Source organism: Quercus suber, unplaced genomic scaffold, assembly GCF_002906115.3.
Source record: "Quercus suber isolate HL8 unplaced genomic scaffold, Cork oak 2.0 scaffold_252, whole genome shotgun sequence".
In the NCBI taxonomy this organism is placed as follows: domain Eukaryota; kingdom Viridiplantae; phylum Streptophyta; class Magnoliopsida; order Fagales; family Fagaceae; genus Quercus; species Quercus suber.
This window is the reverse complement of record NW_027069708.1, coordinates 154,913-175,822: the sequence shown is the minus strand read 5'-3', so window position 1 is coordinate 175,822 and position 20,910 is coordinate 154,913. Positions and strand designations below refer to the sequence as shown.

The following is a 20,910-nucleotide window of genomic DNA, read 5'->3' as shown; positions in this document are numbered from 1 at the left end:
TATGCGGTGACAATTGAGTTATAGGTCTCTTGACTTTTTCAAATTATTTGAAAATAATGCTAAATCATGAAAATATATTTTAGAAGCAAGTAGTACTTTCTAGTTTCCATATTTAATTTTTTGGTTTTTTGCAGCAGCTAGTTTCTACATTCTAATTTCTAATCATGAAAGTAGATTTTTTTTTCTCTGAGAAAAATGATGAAAGTAGATTTGACTCTAGCTTTAGGATCACACTTTGAATATTTGGAGGTTGTGCTTGTGATTACTAACACAAAATTACGGGTTTTTATTCTTATAAAATGAAAATCATACAATTGAGTTATAGGTCTCTTGACTTTTTCAAATTATTTGAAAATAATGCTAAATCATGAAAATATATTTTAGAAGCAAGTAGTACTTTCTAGTTTCCATATTTAATTTTTTGGTTTTTTGCAGCAGCTAGTTTCTACATTCTAATTTCTAATCATGAAAGTAGATTTTTTTTTCTCTGAGAAAAATGATGAAAGTAGATTTGACTCTAGCTTTAGGATCACACTTTGAATATTTGGAGGTTGTGCTTGTGATTACTAACACAAAATTACGGGTTTTTATTCTTATAAAATGAAAATCATATGTTACATCGAAATATACTCTGCCAATTCATGCCTAAATGGGATCCCTATAATTATGGGTTCCTAAACTTTTGGCTCATCATTATAAGAAGGATCATTAGTTACTTAAGTTCCCTCCAAAACTGTAGTAGTCAATGTGTAATAATATAAAAAAAGGTCATCCGTACATTGAACAATGCATAGAGCCAGCCCAAAAAAGGGTAAAAATATATTTAAAAATTAAACTTTAACCTTTCTCTTAAGAAAAGCTTGTTCATGACATTTTTATAACAAATTTTAAATGATAGGTTGTTATAGGCTGTTACTAATAGACAAGTAATTAATTTCAATGATGAATTCAAATTAAAAACCTGTAACAATGTGTAAACTATGATTTTTTATGAAAATATTATGAACGTAACACTTTTTTTTAATAGTGCTACCTACATAATAGTTTTACAACAAATCATAAATGCAAACTGGTATTAGTCCTTATCCATAATTATTATCAATCTTTTACCTATCGTTAATAACTTGACTCTTAGGCTTTTGATGTATACATATTATACCTTTATTTTTTTCTTTTGGTTTTGTTAACGAATGTCTTTAAGATATTTGTTAATGAATTATTTTAGAAAAAGTTTGATAATACTTTCTTGAACAATATAAAAAAGTTGTCAAAAAGTATTTTTTTTTAATCTAAATGAAAAGTTTCTAAATATATTTTCTAAAGCAATTAATTTTTTTTAAGAATATTATTTTTTGAGAAAAACTTTGAACACAATTGAACAAACATAAGAAAAGGGTAGGATTTTTGGAAAATTAAAAATTAAAAAAAAAAAAAAACCCTAAGAAAAGTGTAAAAACTAAAGGACAATAAAGCATGTGGTAAAATGGTTGTCAAACAGATAAATAGCGCATGTGATATGGAGTACACGTGCATATGGGTTTAGTTTACTTATTTTAAAACCCCCTTTTGTGTGTGTGTCTCTCTCTCTCTTTCTCTCTCTGCACGACTTACGAAGTGAACAAACAGTGATGGAAGAAACAGATTCACTACTAGTGTAGTATAAACACATTACATGGAGTCCCTTTATTATAAAACAAAGGTATCCCAGAGAAAGAAAGAGAGAGAGAGGAAAAGTCTCTTTCTTTCTTTCTTTCTTTCTGTCTAGTTTCTAGTTTATACTCTCAAAAATATTTATGCTCTGCGCAAAGCACCAGCAGAGGAAGCATCTTCTTCTTCTTCGGTACTGCATGCTTAGCTCTCACACATTCTGCTTTTTTTTTTTTTTTCCTTTTTTTTTCCTGGTTGAGAAATTGGGATTTCTCTTCTAATATTTCAAAAGATTGTGGTTGAAATTGATAGTTCTGGTTTCCAAAGCTTTGACTTGATTCTTACAGTCAACAGTTCTGGAGTCGGGGATCACACAGGAGAATTTACTTCTATGACAGTACTATGATCATTGATGAAGGCTTCACCTCTTATTGAATGAAATAATCTGCAACCATGAGAGTATATTTTGATGCAATCTCAGTCACTGACTTCAGACTCTGTTTGTTTTTATTTTTTTTAGGATGTATTTACTTATTTTCTGACCAATTATTTGTCATTTTTTTAGTTATAGCCTTATAGGTTCACACAATAATGTTTAAAAATTCTGAAATTGACACAATCCACTTTTAATCAGAATTGAGAGAGATTGAGATGATAGGATCTAAAGCTTACTGTTAGTTTATGTAAAAAATTAAAGAGGTGGGGAGGTGAGGGAATTGAAATGCTTTATTTTCCCTCCAATTTATTGAGATGTTTTATTTGGTTGTTTCATTTCTGAGGCTTCCAAGATTTCAAAACTTAAAGAGTTTTCATTTTTGCCAAAATATGTGCTTGGTAGAAGAAGGGCATATGTTAATTTTAAGTAATTGGGGGATGGTTCCTCTCTCTCCCCTCTTGCTGAAAACTTATTGTGCTAGTCTGTGCAGGCAATTTTATCCATAAAGAAGGGTGCACACCTTTTGAAGTGTGGAAGAAGAGGGAAGCCCAAACTTTGCCCTTTCAGACTTTCTACGGTGTGTACATATGCCACTGTATCTTTTTTGAGAATTATAAGAGTATTTCACTTTAAATACAGGTTTGTAATAGTCCATCATTAAATATAATGATATTTATTTGATCAGTGTTAATAAATTGTGTTCAAGCAGCTTGGTCCTGTATGAATGAACGACCTAACCAACTTATCTATCTCGTCATAGTCTGCAATCTCTTAAAGTTTGTTTCTTGAACCAAGTATGGGATTTATTATACAAAATAGTTAGTAATGTCCTGTAACATATCCATACAGGTAATAATGACTTTATTAAAAACTGACATGACTTAGATATTGCCAACCCGGGAAATGTTCTTCCATGTAGTTCAAACTTCCTGATTTAGAAACCACCCCCCCCCCCCCCCCCCAAAACTGAGAAAGATTANTGTTGAGGTTTCCTTGTTGGAAACCAAGGTTCTCCCATTCTGCTTCTTTTGTCTGCCATGAAATTCTCTTCTAAACATGGGTGAAGCATCCTTAGCTACAGTACCCTTTGACAGAGCAGTTGAACAGGTCTACTTTTGCTTTTCTTACATTTTTTTTCCCTTGGAGAAATCCAAACAAATAAATAAAAATGATGCCCATTTTGGTTTAATTTGGAATCATTTCAAATTTTCTATCTTGTTGGTATAGTTTTTTAATATTGTTATGTTATTGAATGTGGTTAAAGTGTATATATTTATCTTTCTTTTTTCTATTATTTTTGTATGAAATAATTATCTTTGGTATGTAATGGTTCCAATCCCCCAAAACTGAGAAAGATTATGAAGACAAGAGATATGTAATAAATTTTGTTATCAGGATAACTTCAATCTGGAGTTGATGTAAGATATTTGAAGAACATGAGATGATGCTGCAACAGTACTGATGATGCTCAAATTTTTGATATGAAGTGATGATGACTCATCCTTAAAATTTAATATATTATGTGGACTTCTGTCACTTCTTTTGTCTGCATAAGAAAGTTGGCTTCTCTCTTGTGTTCTTTGTTTCTTAGTGAAGAATTACTGATGTTACTTCTTGTTGTTTATTATGTAGGAAGTATGTTTTATGCTCTTGAGATGTATGGCATATCTTCGCAGTGCAGATGTAATTTATGAAGTGGGGTTTATGCTCTTGAAATGTATTATTTGTCATAGGTATTTACAGCAGAGTCAAAATTTTAGTTTGGGGGGACAAGATTAAAATACAAGGTTGAAAAAAAAAATTTTGGAAAATATAAATGAATATAAGTAATAAAATAAATAAAAATTTAATTTTCACACAAAAATATGACATAAGTATAAATCATGCCTACTGTTAATTAAAAAATATAAACAAAAATATTAATATGTTTCTTGCCTAGTGTCAATTAGAAGATCTAAACAAAAGTATCAACATATATTTCTCAACAGATTAACTTAAAAGAATAATCCAATGTAAGAATTTTATACAGATATTTTAATTACTTAAGAATAAATTAAGAAAACAAATCAATGTACAATCATTAAAAGTTTGACAATATACCTGCAAACTTTTAAGAAATTTTGAAGCACTTTGGATTCTATTAAGAAGTGCACAAAAAGTTCTAAAAAGGTGGTGCAGTATCACAAAAATAATTAAAAAAAGAAACTGAATTTTGAAAAAGAAGAAGGTATTATTCATGACAATTGGCAGTTCACCGATGCCATGAACTGCTTTTGTTTCTGTTTTATTTTTTATTTTTTATGTAGTGATGCCCCATTAAAAACAGCATAAGTGTAACTCATTAGAAAAAAATGTGAAAGAAATTAAGAAATGTAAAATTTTTTGTTGGGTTGTTGGTGGAATATATGTATATATGTATATATATATATATGTATATATATAAAATGTTTCAATGTGGGCCAGACCACAAATTATTTAATAACTTGGCAAAACTATTTGTTGGGTTGTTGGGGAGGCTGTTGGTTGGGGGCTCCCTCCCTTTCAAAAACCTTGTCTCTTGCCTTGGCAGTGCAGATGTAACTTATTAGAACATAATTGTGGTTTTGCTCTACATGGGTTCTTGTATACCGGTGTAATGCAGACCAACCAATATAAGAACCAATAACCTTAGTAAGACATATAAACTAGGGTCAATTCATTGTCTCATACATTTGATAATTTAATGATATGCAATAACAATATAAAATTGATATGCTATAACAAAATGCAATTCATTGAAGTTGAAATGAAATGTTATGTTTAAAAAAAAAATCAAGCATGCTTTTAACTTTTTAGTAGTTAAGCATACTTTTTGGAGGAACAGAGGAAAATAAAGTTGTAATGCTTGTTATAGAAGTTTGAAACTACCTATTAATATCTAAAATAAATCATGTCTGCATAGTTTTCCTTTTTGGCCTAAATCATTTCTGTACGATATTTGTGGTACTCTAGCCAAAACTAAAACATCCAATTCCCATGCAAAACACCATAAAAATATGATAATCATGTTGTTTCAGTTTATTTACTTCACACTCTCTCTCTCTCTCCCCTGCTTGAAGTAAAATTTTGTTTGTCATTGATAATCAGGACTTCTATTTGTTTTTAAAATTCAGGATGAGAAATACTTGATTTGGTATTCCAGCCAGAAGGAAAAACAATTAAAATTGAGCTCTGTTACTGAGATAATTTCTGGACAGGTATGTTCAAAATGCTAATGGGTATTTGTTTGTCTTGGTTATACTTTGATTTTTGGGACCCCCCCCCAACTGAGAAAGATTATGAAGACAAGAGATATGTAATAAATTTTGTTATCAGGATAACTTCAATCTGGAGTTGATGTAAGATATTTGAAGAACATGAGATGATGCTGCAACAGTACTGATGATGCTCAAATTTTTGATATGAAGTGATGATGACTCATCCTTAAAATTTAATATATTATGTAGACTTCTGTCACTTCTTTTGTCTGCATAAGAAAGTTGGCTTCTCTCTTGTGTTCTTTGTTTCTTAGTGAAGAATTACTGATGTCACTTCTTGTTGTTTATTATGTAGGAAGTATGTTTTATGCTCTTGAGATGTATGGCATATCTTAGCAGTGCAGATGTAATATATGAAGTGGGGTTTATGCTCTTGAAATGTATTATTTGTCATAGGTATTTACAGCAGAGTCAAAATTTTAGTTTGGGGGGACAAGATTAAAATACAAGGTTGAAAAAAAAAAATATTTTGGAAAATATAAATGAATATAAGTAATAAAATAAATAAAAATTTAATTTTCACACAAAAATATGACATAAGTATAAATCATGCCTACTGTTAATTAAAAGATATAAACAAAAATATTAATATGTTTCTTGCCTAGTGTCAATTAGAAGATCTAAACAAAAGTATCAACATATATTTCTCAACAGATTAACTTAAAAGAATAATCCAATGTAAGAATTTTATACAGATAATTTGATTACTTAAGAATAAATTAAGAAAACAAATCAATGTACAATCATTAAAAGTTTGACAATATACCTGCAAACTTTTAAGAAATTTTGAAGTACTTTGGATTCTATTAAGAAGTGCACAAAAAGTTCTAAAAAGGTGGTGCAGTATCACAAAAATAATTAAAAAAAGAAACTGAATTTTGAAACAGAAGAAGGTATTATTCATGACAATTGGCAGTTCACCGATGCCATGAACTGCTTTTGTTTCTGTTTTATTTTTTATTTTTTACGTAGTGATGCCCCATTAAAAACAGCATAAGTGTAACTCATTAGAAAAAAATGTGAAAGAAATTAAGAAATGTAAAATTTTTTGATGGGTTGTTGGTGGAATATATGTATATATGTATATATATAAAATGTTTCAATGTGGGCCAGACCACAAATTATTTAATAACTTGGCAAAACAATTTGTTGGGTTGTTGGGGAGGCTGTTGGTTGGGGGCTCCCTCCCCTTCAAAAACCTTTTCTCTTGCCTTGGCAGTGCAGATGTAACTTATTAGAACATAATTGTGGTTTTGCTCTACATGGGTTCTTGTATACTAGTGTAATGCAGACCAACCAATATAAGAACCAATAACCTTAGTAAGACATATAAACTAGGGTCAATTAATTGTCTCATACATTTGATAATTTAATGATATGCAATAACAATATAAAATTGATATGCTATAACAAAATGCAATTCATTGAAGTTGAAATGAAATGTTATGTTTAAAAAAAAAAAATCAAGCATGCTTTTAACTTTTTAGTAGTTAAGCATACTTTTTGGAGGAACAGAGGAAAATAAAGTTGTAATGCTTGTTATAGAAGTTTGAAACTACCTATTAATATCTAAAATAAATCACGTCTGCATAGTTTTCCTTTTTGGCCTAAATCATTTCTGTACGATATTTGTGGTACTCTAGTCAAAACTAAAACATCCAATTCCCATGCAAAACACCATAAAAATATGATAATCATGTTGTTTCAGCTTATTTACTTCACACTCTCTCTCTCTCTCTCTCCCCTGCTTCAAGTAAAATTTTGTTTGTCGTTGATAATCAGGACTTCTATTTGTTTTTAAAATTCAGGATGAGAAATACTTGATTTGGTATTCCAGCCAGAAGGAAAAACAATTAAAATTGAGCTCTGTTACTGAGATAATTTCTGGACAGGTATGTTCAAAATGCTAATGGGTATTTGTTTGTCTTGGTTATACTTTGATTTTTGGGGATTAAATATTTCCCTATTCATTATTCAAACGATAACTCTACTTATCACAGGTAAGCTTTCAGAGGCAACTTCAACCTGGAAGGGAATGTCAGTCATTTTCGCTTATCTATGGTGAATGCTCACTTGATCTGGTAATCTTTGTATCCATGGTTAATATATGACAAGTTATTTTACTTTGCCAGTTTGAGTTATCCTTCTTAGGCTAAGGCTTACTGCTTCATTTCTCTCTCTCTCTCTCTCTCTCTTTTCTTTTTTTTCTTTTTTTTTTTTTTTTTTTTTTTTTTTTTTTTTTTTTTTTTTTTTTTTTTTGTCTATTAAATAGATATGCAAGGACAAATTGCAGGCTGATTGTTGGTATGTGGGCTTGAGAGCTGTAATATCTAGGTGTCACCATCCAAGACCGCTAAGCAGTTCGAGGAGCCGCAGAGGGATACAAACTTGTGTCAACAGTCCTGCTGGTTTTTTTCGGAGAAAGCATCATCTAGGAATTCTGGAGGATACAACTGAACTTTCGCAGGTTTTGAATTCTGAGCTTTCTAATTATTGCTTGCCACAGTTCTTTCCAAACAAAGTCTTGATTGAGTAATTTCTAAAATAGTTTGAAAATTTTTAAATTATGCGGGAAAGTTTTGTAAATTATTAAATGTGATCACAAAATGTGCAAATAATCCAAAAGATAATCAAGACAACAATTAAACGATTTTCCAAAGGTGGCAAACTGTCTATCCTAATAAATGGACAATAATTGATAGTTACTCGTTATAATATGCACCTTCAATTGGCCAAGAATTCCTCATATTGTGAAAAACAGTTTGCAATGAAGTGTTCTATGGATGCTAAATTTAGCATTCAACTCCATTTAACAAAGCCCTAGTTTCAAGTCCATATCATTTAGTATATGGTATATGTGTCTCTTCTCATGGATTCTTTCCATGTCCTCCTAGGCTTTCCTCCTATCCTTTGGGTTCCATCAACTTCAGTTTTAATATTGGATTGAATTTCATACAAGAAACTGTAAGTGAATGTCTCTGACTTGCACCTGTTGTTCATCCCATTTGAAATAAAAAATTGCATGTATTGATATGAAAATATTTGGTAGATGAATCAATGACACAGAAGGTAAAGTTATATAAATTCTATAATATTAAATATTAAATCCCATGTGACATGTTGTTTTATATATAAATACATTCCATTTTAAAATTTCCTTAATTGCATGTGTATATATACAAAACAATATTGCATGGATATGTAAACATATATGTGTATTATATAATTATATAGATAGAAATGGATCATATCTTGTGTTCTGGAATAAAAAGAAATATATTTACACATGTATATTTAAATGGGTCATATCTTGTGTTCCCCTTACCTGATACATGGTTCTGGCTTGTGGGGTCGTGTATCCATGGTTTATCTTGGTTTATTTTTACTTAACTTACACTCCATGTGTTCATTTTCAGTACTAAACCAAAAGCCTTTATATTCTAAAACATCCTTTCCAATCCCTCAAAATTTCCAATTTGGCGTTGACTCCACATCTAGTTCTATCCACTTGTAAGGAGTAATTTGATTCAAGGTGATGAAACAAAAGGTGGTAGAAAATGACTTAAAAATAACATTGGTAGAAGTAGTAAAAAAGAAAATGTTAATTAAGGAGTTGACAAAGAGTGATTTTGGATATGATAGAATATCGGAGAATAGTACATGTGCTTGACCTCAATTAGTCTGTTGAGGACTCAAGATTAAGATTTTGTTACTATTCTTGTAGAGGATGTGAAAGAAGCCTCTATAAGATGTTGAGCTGAACAAGTGAGAGCCGCCATGTATATAGAGGAACTTGGGATAAGTGGGGGAAAATGGATTGTTTGCAAGTCACAATAACTCATTTGTCCTCTCATTACTTGAGATGCAAAATAACACAGGCATGCATGGTAAGTTAACCAACATGCCAAATGGATGGGTGTAGTTAATTTTTATTTTTTGGTATTTGATTAAACTATCTTCAAGAGTGTGATGCACAAATTTAGAAGAATTATTTGGTCTAGGCAGGCCAAAGAAGATGACGTGTATCGATCATCTCATGACTGTTATGCTTCTTGAAGGTGCGCAGTGTATGTGGGAGTCCTAGTCTATCACTTTCAGAGAGGTGCTTTTCTGATGGCTTATCATATTCTTCTGATTGCTTTTATTCATCGGAGTCAATCCTATCAAATATGCGAAATGCAATGGCTATCTCAGTTCCAAATTCTCCGTATATTGAAGCAGATAATATGAACAAGAAAGGATCAATTCATGCTAATGCAGAATATGGAAAGAATGTGCCTCATAGGCATGTTATGCCTTGTGGATCTCAGCAAAAAGAAAAGAACAATATTTTGAAGGATGTTATGATTTGGGGTGAAGGAGTAGGAGGGATTGTTGGTGGTTGGGTGGATAAGTTTTCTCATCATGATGGAATGCAAGTAGATGCTGTATTACCCAAATTGTTGGAATCCACCATGATGTTTGATGTGCAGAACATATCTTTAGGAGGGAAACATGCTGCCTTAGTTACCAAAAATGGGGAAGTATTTTGTTGGGGTGAGGAGAAGGGGGGTAGACTTGGGCACAAAATTAATATAGATGTGAGCTTTCCCAAAATTGTTGAACCCCTTATAGGGTTCCATGTAAAATCTGTTGCCTGTGGTGAATATCAAACATGTGCCGTGACAGACTCTGGTGAGCTATATACATGGGGTGATAATGGTTGTGGTGCTGATTTAATGGGTGAGGGGAGAAACAGAAGTTCGTGGTTGCCATGTAAACTTTCTGGCCCTTTGGAGGGTGTAAATATATCACATGTTGCTTGTGGGGAATGGCATACGGCGATAGTTTCCACTTCTGGGCAGTTATTTACATATGGAGATGGGACTTTTGGAGTTCTTGGGCATGGTAATCTTCAAAGTGTTTCTCAACCAAAAGAAGTGGAATCTCTCAAAGGTTTGTGGGTAAAATCTGTTGCATGTGGATCATGGCATACAGCTGCTATTGTTGATGTCTTGGTTGACCGTTTCAAGTTTAATGCTAAAGTTGGGAAATTATTTACATGGGGTGATGGGGATGAAGGAAAGCTTGGGCATGCTACTCAAGGGAGAAAGCTTTTACCAACATGTGTTACACAACTTTTAGATCATGATTTTGTTCAAGTTTCTTGTGGGAGAATGTTGACAGTTGGGCTTACCAATTTGGGTACAGTTTATACAATGGGAAGTGTGGTTCATGGGCAGTTAGGGAATCCACAGGCCAAAGATAAATCAATCACAATTGTTGAAGGGAAGCTTAAAGAAGAGTTTATTAAGGAGATATCATCTGGTTCAAATCATATCGCTGTCTTGACATCTAGTGGAAGTGTGTTTACATGGGGAAAAGGTGCAAATGGGCAGTTAGGATTAGGTGATTTAGAAGATAGATACTCACCAACTTTAGTGGAGACCTTGAGGGACAGAAAGGTGGAAAGTATCTCTTGTGGATCAAGTTTCACAGCTGCAATCTGCCTACACAAATCTGTTTCTGTTAGTGACCAATCAGCCTGTAAGGGATGTACATTGCCCTTTGGGTTTACCAGGAAGAAGCATAACTGTTATAACTGTGGTCTCTTGTTCTGCCGTGCATGTTGTAGCAAGAAGGTTACAAATGCCTCTCTGGCACCTGATTCAAGCAAGGCTTTTCGAGTCTGTAATCCATGTTTTACTAATTTGCAGAAAATTACACATTCAGGTAGGCTATTAAAACTAGAAAGTGGCAGTCCAAGGCAACTATTGACCCAACGAAAAGTATTCATTGATGAGAAAGAAGAAAGGGGAGATGTAACTCCCAAATGGAGTCAAATGTTGTCAATTAGACAATCTTGTACCAGAGGAAGCCAATATGGTGGAAGGAAGAAATTAGAAAACCAAGGGGAAAACCAGTACCATTCAGAACCTGTTTCTTCTTCAGGTGGGCTGTCACAATGGGGGCAAGTCCCATGCCCTCCTCTGTTTAAAACGAGTCCAAAAAATGCTGGAGCAATTATTCCTCTAGCAGAAAATCAGTTATCTTCTGTTTTGCCACTTCATTCTGTATCTGCTGTTTCCAGTGACTTAAATGCAGAGAAAGGTAAATCTAAGTCAGATGAGATGCTCATGGAAGAAGTGCAGAGGCTGAGGGCTGAGGTATTTTTTTTTCCATTTATTTTTATATTTTTCTTTCATGGTTGCATTGCATATTCCTTTCTCATTTTTCAGCATGTGCATGTACACAAGAAGACAATGTCTGATACCTAAATTTGAAATTACTAAGACAGCCAACAAATAAAACTAGTTTTAATCTGTATACATCCAGGAAAGTGGATGAAACCGAAAAGTACTGGCCACACCTATACCACTTTTATTTTAGCCCTGTGCACACATTTTGGTCTCCAGCCAGACAGTAACTTAATTTGTTCGTGTAGAATATAATTTCACTTCAGTGCAATCAAGGATTATGAACTCTGATCGCTTATATGAATGTATAAATATTAAAGGTTTTTGTTTAAATTGCTGTAATTTGGAAAAAATATCACCAGAAGAGGTTCGATAATCAATAAGAGATAACATGTTCTCTCGAAGAAATAATTTTCATAAAGAAAATAAATTTTTTTTTTTAGAAGAATTTTTAGTAGACTACATATCCAGAAGACATTATTCGAAGAAGCAATGCATATTGCAATAAACACGCCCACCCCTTGATTATGTAATTTGAAGGTGATTATTAACTTTGTTTTGCTTAGATGTTTCAATGTCAGTCTCTTTTTTTTTTTATATGAGTTCATCCGGATTTTCACCACTTTTTATTACACTTATTCTTATTAAACACACACACACACACACACACACACAAATCATTCTCATATTGTCAAAATCATTCATATATTGTCAAAGACATTCTTATATTGTCAAAGTCAAAACAATTATTTCCACACTTGCACTCATGCTTCTAATTAATTAATTGGTCTAGAGAAATATAGTACAACTCAACTTCAAAAGAATCCCCTCTTATCTTGGCAATTTCCTTTCAAATCTAATAAGTACAAGTATAACTACATAAAGCTTTCAAATTGATGTGGCAATGAATGTGATTGGTGGGCTCATCCACTTCATAAATGAATATTTGAATTGTCTTTTTGTGATTGGTGACACATTAGTTTGTAAGCTCAATGTAGAAAAATTTGTAGAACCTGTAGCACTACTCTAAGCAATAACATTGGAAGAAAAGAAACATAAACCTACATTTCATTGAAGCTAAGTTACTCTGAGATGATTTTCGTAGCAAAAATGAGATTTTAACTAAAAAGTATGACTGTTGAAAACTTGAGGTTCGACTAATCAACTGTTTATAAAATGTTTGATTCAATGCCAAATATATATGCAAAAGAAAAGCATACATTTAATTATTTAAAAAATCCAAAAATTACTTGATATAGAGAATATACTCCTTGGTACCTGGTTTAAGGATCTGCAAGCTGGTCCAATTGCTAATGACAAATGAAAAATATAATCCCACAAAGGGCCTAATGGCGAAAGGAAACTTGTTTTATCCGCCCCTAAAATCTGGTGCTAGGCGTTTCTAGAAGTTGAGTTTTACTGCTGAAAATGTTATTTTATAGTTGGCATAATATCTACTAGGCCTCTGCCTAATTTTTACTTCATCTTGTTTCTACAAAACAATTTTTATGTTCTGCCCCTTTTAATATGAAATTTGTGCAGGGACATAATTATCTTATCATCTTGTGTTTTTGTTTGAATGTTTTTTATTCTATTATGTTCCCAAGAACATGCCATAACAATGAATGTATAAGGGGCACATGATATTCATGATGATAGGCTGGATACATTGTGTATATGTAGATTTTTTTCTCTTATTTATATATATTTTTATCCAAGTTTTGAAGACAAAGCAGAAAGCAGAACAAAAGGCTTGTATTTGCTTTATAACATTCTGCATGTAAATACTCTCAGAGGAGTGTCAGGAGTTGGGGGGAGGGAAGGTTCCCACAATCCCTCCCTTTAGCAAAGTGTTTTAGATGTGTCCTTCGATCCCATTCTGGATTAAATTGTTTGACATTCCTTGTAGTTGTCCTCATACGTCATACCTTCCTTCTACACTATGTTTTGTTTTGTGGAAGGGGAGGAAAGAGGAGAGAAAAGAATTAGGAAAGGGAAAGGAAAAAGAAAGGGGAAAGAAAATACTTTTTTTATGCGTATTTGGATGTAGAAGGGAAGAGAAATGAGAGAAATGGAATAAAATAATAGTACTCCAATAATTAAAGAATATTTTACAATTTTATCCTTGTAAATTATAAATTAATAATTACATATGAGGATATAAAAGTGACTTTGGAGAGAGAAGTAAAAAATAAAAAAGTGGTGGGACCTATGGAAACCATTTTTCTCCACATCTCCTTTCTCTCCTCTTTTCTTTTAACCAAACAAAGGAAACTGAGTCTTTTCTCTTCCCTTCTAAGCAAGCATCGTGTTAAGCTTTTATTTAGATAAGGTTTTTTTGTTTGTTTGTTTGTTTGTTTGTATTTACCTTCTTTTATTCTCTTGATTATATGTATATGTTTTATTTTGGCCGTATGGTTGAAATTGCTTTGTCCTTACAAGCTTAGATGGATTTTTTTCTTTCTTACAGGCTAGGAGTCTTGAAAAGCAATGTGAGACTAGAAGCCAGAAGATTCAAGAATGTCAACAACAAATTGAGGAAACTTGGTCCCTGGCAAAGGAAGAAGCTTCCAAGTGTAAGGCAGCAAAAGAGGTCATAAAAGCTTTGGCACTAAGGGTAAATTTGTTTATGTTTCATTATTTCGAGTTGGTTGAATGCTTCAGTTCTTATACATATACATGTTTCCAATTTAGCACCACTCTAAGCTTCATTTCACTTTAGGATGTTTGAGCTGTGATTATATCACTTGACCTACCTATATCCTCTTTCCATCTTAAGAAATTGTTAAGGTAAAAGAATAATATATAATTTTAAAGATCTTTTTATTAAATTATCCCATTGTTATTGAAAGCACTGATGTTCGTTGAGGTTTGTAATGAGTAACATCAAAGGTGCCTTCAAACAAAGAGTGAAACTATTCCTCACTTCAAACACAAACAAAATTTAAATTCTCATTCAATTATCAATAGCTTCCTTAATAAGGACATAGCATTGCTATTTATATGACAAAGTAAGGTATGATGACATCATAGTAATATGTCATCATACCTAACTAACTAATTACTAAGCACATGTAAATGAATTTGGCACATGCTAAAATAATCACAAACTTATCTAATTCCGACATGTCTAAATCAATAAAGCACATGGTCTAAATGATAGCTTTGCTTGTAGGTAGGACTTGTCCACAATGGCTTTGCTTGAATGACAATGCTTACTCCAAATTCTCTTATCACTTTGTGTCCTGGAAAGTTGGGCATTCTTCTTTATCAGAATGGTGTTGTCAATTGTTATTGGGCTGTTGTTGCAACTGGCAAGTCATAAATACAGTCTAAAGGGTTTGCTTTGTCTATTTTGTAAAGAAAGCTACAGAAAGATTAAGATATTGGTTACTCTAATTATTAACTAATAGACTTCTTTTCTTGCTTCTTGCATTTCTTCTGTTTGTGTATGCATTCAATATTTGTATAGTAGGAACCAACCCTATAATTGTCTCTGCTCCACTGAGATTATGCAGACTAGCCTTGCTCCTGCTTTGATTAGATTGCATCTGACTAAGATGTTCATGTATATTACATACATATATATTCAGCAAAGTGCTACATTTATGGAAATGATTCTGATATAGTTATGATATAATTGTTCTAGGTTTTAAACAGGTGATCACCTATCTAGTTATCATCATTCTGGTTGCTTAGGTGGTTCCTATTTTACACGAACAATATATTGGTATAAATAAAATTGAGTGTTTCTATTTGTGTCTCTTCTTTATAAGGCTTCCATTATTGGAAAAAAGACACTTGTTTATTGGCTCACCATAGTTAATCAATGGTATAACTATAGATTTGGGTGCATTTGGTCATCTCATGAAAGTTGAAGGGGTCCATTTAATTTAAGTAGGATTATAGCTCAAGACAAAATTAATTGCATGGGATATTTTTTATGATTTCATGAAATATTATCATTTCATGCTGCTACTACTACCATTCTACATGTGCTAATGATTGCCATTGCAACGCCCTCTTTAAGTTTGAGGAATTTGCCCACATTCCATACAAAGTAAACTGTCCAATACAACTCTTACTGGACAACCCTCTAAGCCTTTACTTAATTCATTGGTCTATATATTATTACAGTGGGCCCCATTTGTCTTTATTTGAGAAGTACTTGATACAAATAATATTGCTGCAGCTTCATACTATGTCAGAGAAAGCCTCTTCTAAAAAGGAAGGCAAGGATGGAATTCATGTGAGTCTGCCTCAAATCGCACCAGTATATGCAGATCACATTGAGGGTGTGCACCATATGATTGTGGCTACACATTTGCCTCCTGAAGTAGGATTATCAAAAGACAGACAAGTAGATAGTCTATCTAATACACCTATTGTATTCTCTGATGCATTAAAATCCAAGTATGGGAGACAAATTTGCCATGAAAAAACTAGATCAGTGGAGAACTCACATGACACAAGAACTGAATCTCCACAGAATGGAATTAATGCATTGAAGCCTGAATGGGTGGAACAGTATGAACCTGGGGTATATATTACATTTACAAGTTTGCCAAGCGGGCAAAAGGGGCTGAAGCGAGTGAGATTTAGGTAAGTACTTCCAAGTTGATCATTCCACGTGACTAGGATATTGTTTTGAAACATATGGTAATGGAAAGTTATGCGTGTGTGTGTACAAGTGCTTGCATGCAAATCAAACTAATTGGGCTTTTTTATGATGTTAACAGTTATTAGACATGTGACCTTAAATAGATATTTATTGTAAAAACCCTATTGTGAGTTGTCATTGTTTTCCAGTCATTTTACTTTAAATTTTGTTAGTTCTTTCTATATTATTTCTCTTGCTATCCAGATGATTGCATTGTTAGCTATGTTTTTATCTGAATATCAGTGCTACTTGCTGCTGTGTTTTGCAGCCGAAAGCGATTCACTGAGAGGGAAGCTGTGCGATGGTGGGAGGAGAACCAAGTTATTGTGTATCAAAAATATGACATTGAAGGATATAGCAACTCGTCATAATCAGAGGAAGAGATAATTTTAACTTGCCCTTTATAGTTGATGGTCTTGTCTACTTTCTTCCATAGCCAGTGGAGAATGTTAAATGTTACAAGGAAGTTGCAGAGGATGGAAAAGTTCTTCTATCATTGTAGGTGTCATTCATATATGTGAAGTACCTTTGCGTTTGTCAACCTGTGTACAGTTTTCAATAAAAAAGCAGCTCTCTCTTTCTCTCTCTCTCTCTCTCTCTCTCTCTTGTGTGTGTGTGTGTCTCTCTCTCAAAGCTTACAACAAAATTGCAAAGGGTGTCAGCAGAAGAAGATTTTGCAGAATTCACTTGGAACCACTGTTATAAATGTTTTCTGTTGTCATTACTTGTTTGCTTATTTGTTGGATTGAAGAACCATATTGTGAAATGATATCATCGAGGACTAGGGGAGTCTGACAATTGGTGACTGCTGCGATGGGTGAGGATACTAGCAAAAAAAACAGTGTCTATGACAACTGAGCAACAGAATAGGAATCCCACTTTAACTCTCAATGCCTGTGAAAGAAGTGCAGGTCAAAGTATGTGTCCCCTAGATGGTTCTTCGATTTCATGATAACCCCAACTGTTGTTTTAGACCTTATATGAAAATCTGCTGGAAGAGAAGAATAAAAAAGACGGTTGCAGATGTTCTGAAGATGGATTTGGCCTGCTTCTAAGTTCAAACTTATTCTTGCTGAGCTTGTGAGAAATCTGAAGCTGCTCTTAATATGTTTTGATGGCCACTAACGTAGGATTTGGAAGGGCTCTTAATATGTTATGTTAAACCCTCCTAATTGTAACGTATCCTTGATTGTGTTGCAACATCTACAAAGCAACACAACTTGACTCCTGTAAATACAAAATATGGATGTGTTATCAAATAGTCTTCCTCTGCCCTCCTGCTAGCTTTGGTTCAATTGCTTTCCCAGTCATGTCTGTTTAGACTGCATCATTCACAGCCATAGACAACATGCTGGCACACCAATCACTAAATTCTTCTACCTCGTAACGTGGTCAAGGTCACATATGGCATTTTGGGGTCTAAGTAATGACCCATGGTCCCATAGGACTCCCATATTCACTCGCCTCCTGTAGTAGTCGAAAAGGCACATGTATGAATTGCAGTGTACAATCCTAGTCTTGACACTATCCAACTGCTTAAAATGAGTCCTCTATTTGCTGGCTCCCTAAGTGCAAAATTAATGTCTTGCATTTGACTTATGATAGGTTACATGGATTGAATTTGTGGGTTTTCCATGCACGATTTTAATCAACAAGATTATCAGTGGCCTCATCTTAGTCCAAACTAAGGTGACATCTATATGTATATGTCTCATCTTCTTTTATTCTCAAGTATCAAAGGAATCTCATATTAAATTTGCACGTTTCCAAAGCACAAAATGACACAATGACTCATTTCTAGTCGCTACCTAAGCGCCAGAGTAATTGCTAGTGCGAGGGAGTCGATTTAAGCCTGTCAACATACTTTTTCACCATGAAATCCAAAAACATGGCGAGTGTGTATACTCTCTAAATGGCTGCAATGATTATAGAACATATCAGGTATCATGTGCATAATACTTATGAATGACCTATATCATCGACGAGAGGTACCAATTTTACTATATGGTCAATCACAAATACTTATTCTACATGTTCAAGTAGTGTTCTAAGACCATTACTCTCAATTAGCTAGCATGTATGGTGACTTTTGCACTTACTTCGATCATTAAAGATACTCCACTCAAAAGTAAATGACAAAACTATTTTAACTTATTCCAACAAAATCTGAAACTCTTATTGGAATTTTTGGTTTCAATTAGCAAGCTCATCTTGCGACCATGAGGCATTTCATAAATCCCTCTTTGAAGACTCTAATGCATAAATGCAAAAATGCTGATTGAAATGAAATGAGAGACTCCCTATTTATAGCCACACTTGCACCGGTTTAAAAAAGATGCAATAAAAAATACACATATTATTCCACTACCTAGAGTAGAAAGAAAGAGTAATAGTTTTTTGAACCTTCTTGAAAGAATGAAAACTTTAAATTTAGAAAAAGATAGAGAATTTAAACCTTATCATAAATCACCTTTAGTAAAAACTATGACAGATAATTGGCAAAATGATAACTTAGTAAGTACCGACAGATCAATGAATATGACAGATATAAAAAAATGGTAAAAAAGATAGCCTAATAGAGACAAGGGATGAACAGATTAACTTGAAGACACTAAAAACAACTCTGATAGAAAAGAAAGAAAGTAGTGCTATAGAAATAATATAAAAGAAGAAGCTAGATATAATGGATGAAGACAAAGAAAAAAGAATGATAAGGAAATGTATAGTAAAAGAGATGTTAAAGAAAATTGAAAGACAAAATAATAACACTTTAAAGCTAGCCAATATAAAAACTCTACTTAAGAAGTTACATATAGAAAGAAACATGGAAAAAGAAAGACACATGACAAAGAAAGATTTACTAGTTCCTGTTTTTATTTTCCATATTCCTCGTTTCGGATACTCATAGTAAATAGACACTAAATAAAATAATAATAATTAAATACTAGTTTGACTGGGCTTAGCCCAAATGCACACGCAACTGTACCCAAGCCCACCTAACCCGACTTGCCTTAGCTCGATGAAGGCAATGCATGCTCGTTTGTGGTGGAAGTGCATGCTCCTTGGTTAGGTTCTGCCCCCTTCATTAAAGTTGGGTGCCCATTGGGGCCTAACACAATAGCCAATTTCCTTGTATATAAACCATATGAAATGAACTATTTAGACCTCTTGGTTTATTTTAACATGATTAAATCTACTTTATTGCATTAACCAATTATGATGTACAATGGAAATATGGAATTCTCATTAATTAGCTACAATAAACTAAATAACACAGGTGATTTGTTGATGAAGTAGAAAACCAATGGACACTTCCAAAAAAAAAAAAAAAAAAAAAAAAAAAAAAAAAAACATAAGGGTTATCACCAACCTAAGAAAAATTTCACCATCAAAATCGAAGTTGTAAACAATTGAAATAAACCCTTATTTCTATTTATTAACTCTAGTAGTACTTATAGATGTGATCCTACATTGCTCTAAGTCTCTTGGACACTACTAATATGGAATTCTCCACACGAACCCCATCTGTGACTCCTAAGACTGCTTTGAAAGTTTGATCTCCATAACAAAACATTGGCAATAGACTTTGTGGCTTCAACTTTTGATTTGCCCCATGGCAATATCAATACCATAGAAAATCATCTCTAAACAACACAAGCTTATTTTCCACTACAACGTTATGAAAGTCGTGCTTAATGGACCTTTAAATATGCTATATAATTAGGGTTACAATGGCTCATATCATTAGTTGACTTAAAATAAAATGTGTTAGGGGAAAAAAAATTGATTTCATGAGTCTCGATCGATCAAGATTCAGTCAAAAGTTTATTAAGTGAGGCCAAAGCAGTAAGGCATGTCAGCAAAATCTACGAGAACACATTATGTTAAACGGGAAATTCTTACATAGTCCTGGACTACAAGGTCACCCAAGCTGCCCTTGTAGTCCCAACTAATAAGAACAACACAGGTCAGATAATAAATGCTGATATCATTTAAATTATCCAGCTCAACAACCATAGCTAAATGACCTTAGTGTGCTGGTTTTCCGTTAACATTGGGCGTTAGCAAGCTGTTTTTAAAAATTTTCGGGACCCGCCTCAATTTCAAATTTCAAATATCAATCCATCACTTGTTTCTCATATTTCATTTCTCCTTTGAAACATAAAAATGAAAATCACTTTCTTGTAGCTCTCTCCCAGTCCGAAACAGCCACAGTCCCGCTGAAAGCCTCTGCTTCCCAGTCCCCCGCTTTGCCATTATGGTTATGGAAGGGGATGAGCTCGAAAGTGAAAATGAGGACAGAGAAGATGTCTCTGGAAAACTACCTTGATTTCGTTCTCTCTAACAAGCAAATCGATCTTATCATCAAGGTTTGTTTGTGTGTGTGTTTTTCCAGTCTTTCACCTTGTTTCTTAGTACTATAGTCACCTATGAATGATAATAGAAATGAAATTTGTAAAAGATGATGAAAATTTTGCATAAGTTGGGAAAATTTTATGGCTTTAGAATCGTTCATAGATGACTATAGAAAGGTCAATTGGAGTTTTTTTTTTTGGGCTAGAGATACGGGTTTTTGTTTATGGCTGTGGTAATATAAGTTTTGACTGATTCTTTCTAAAATTTTAAATGGAAAGTCAAATTGATAGGCTTAGTCCATATGATTGATCTCTTGAAAAGTTGAAATATTGTCTGTAA

At 33.2% G+C, this 20,910-nt stretch overlaps 1 protein-coding gene across 1 annotated transcript in view; it reads left to right on the top strand.

Moving 5' to 3' along the window:
* The window catches only part of LOC111984885 (PH, RCC1 and FYVE domains-containing protein 1), a 33,354-nt gene extending 16,554 nt beyond the window's left edge, over nucleotides 1-16,800 (top strand). The window contains exons 2-8 of the mRNA XM_065780966.1: nucleotides 7,162-7,271; nucleotides 7,380-7,460; nucleotides 7,652-7,846; nucleotides 9,438-11,525; nucleotides 14,026-14,172; nucleotides 15,748-16,157; nucleotides 16,484-16,800. Of these exons, the coding sequence (XP_065637038.1) occupies nucleotides 7,162-7,271; nucleotides 7,380-7,460; nucleotides 7,652-7,846; nucleotides 9,438-11,525; nucleotides 14,026-14,172; nucleotides 15,748-16,157; nucleotides 16,484-16,586 (3,134 nt within the window). The 3' untranslated portion in view covers nucleotides 16,587-16,800. The remainder of the gene's footprint in view (nucleotides 1-7,161; nucleotides 7,272-7,379; nucleotides 7,461-7,651; nucleotides 7,847-9,437; nucleotides 11,526-14,025; nucleotides 14,173-15,747; nucleotides 16,158-16,483) is intronic.
* Nucleotides 16,801-20,910: the final 4,110 nt, after the last annotated feature.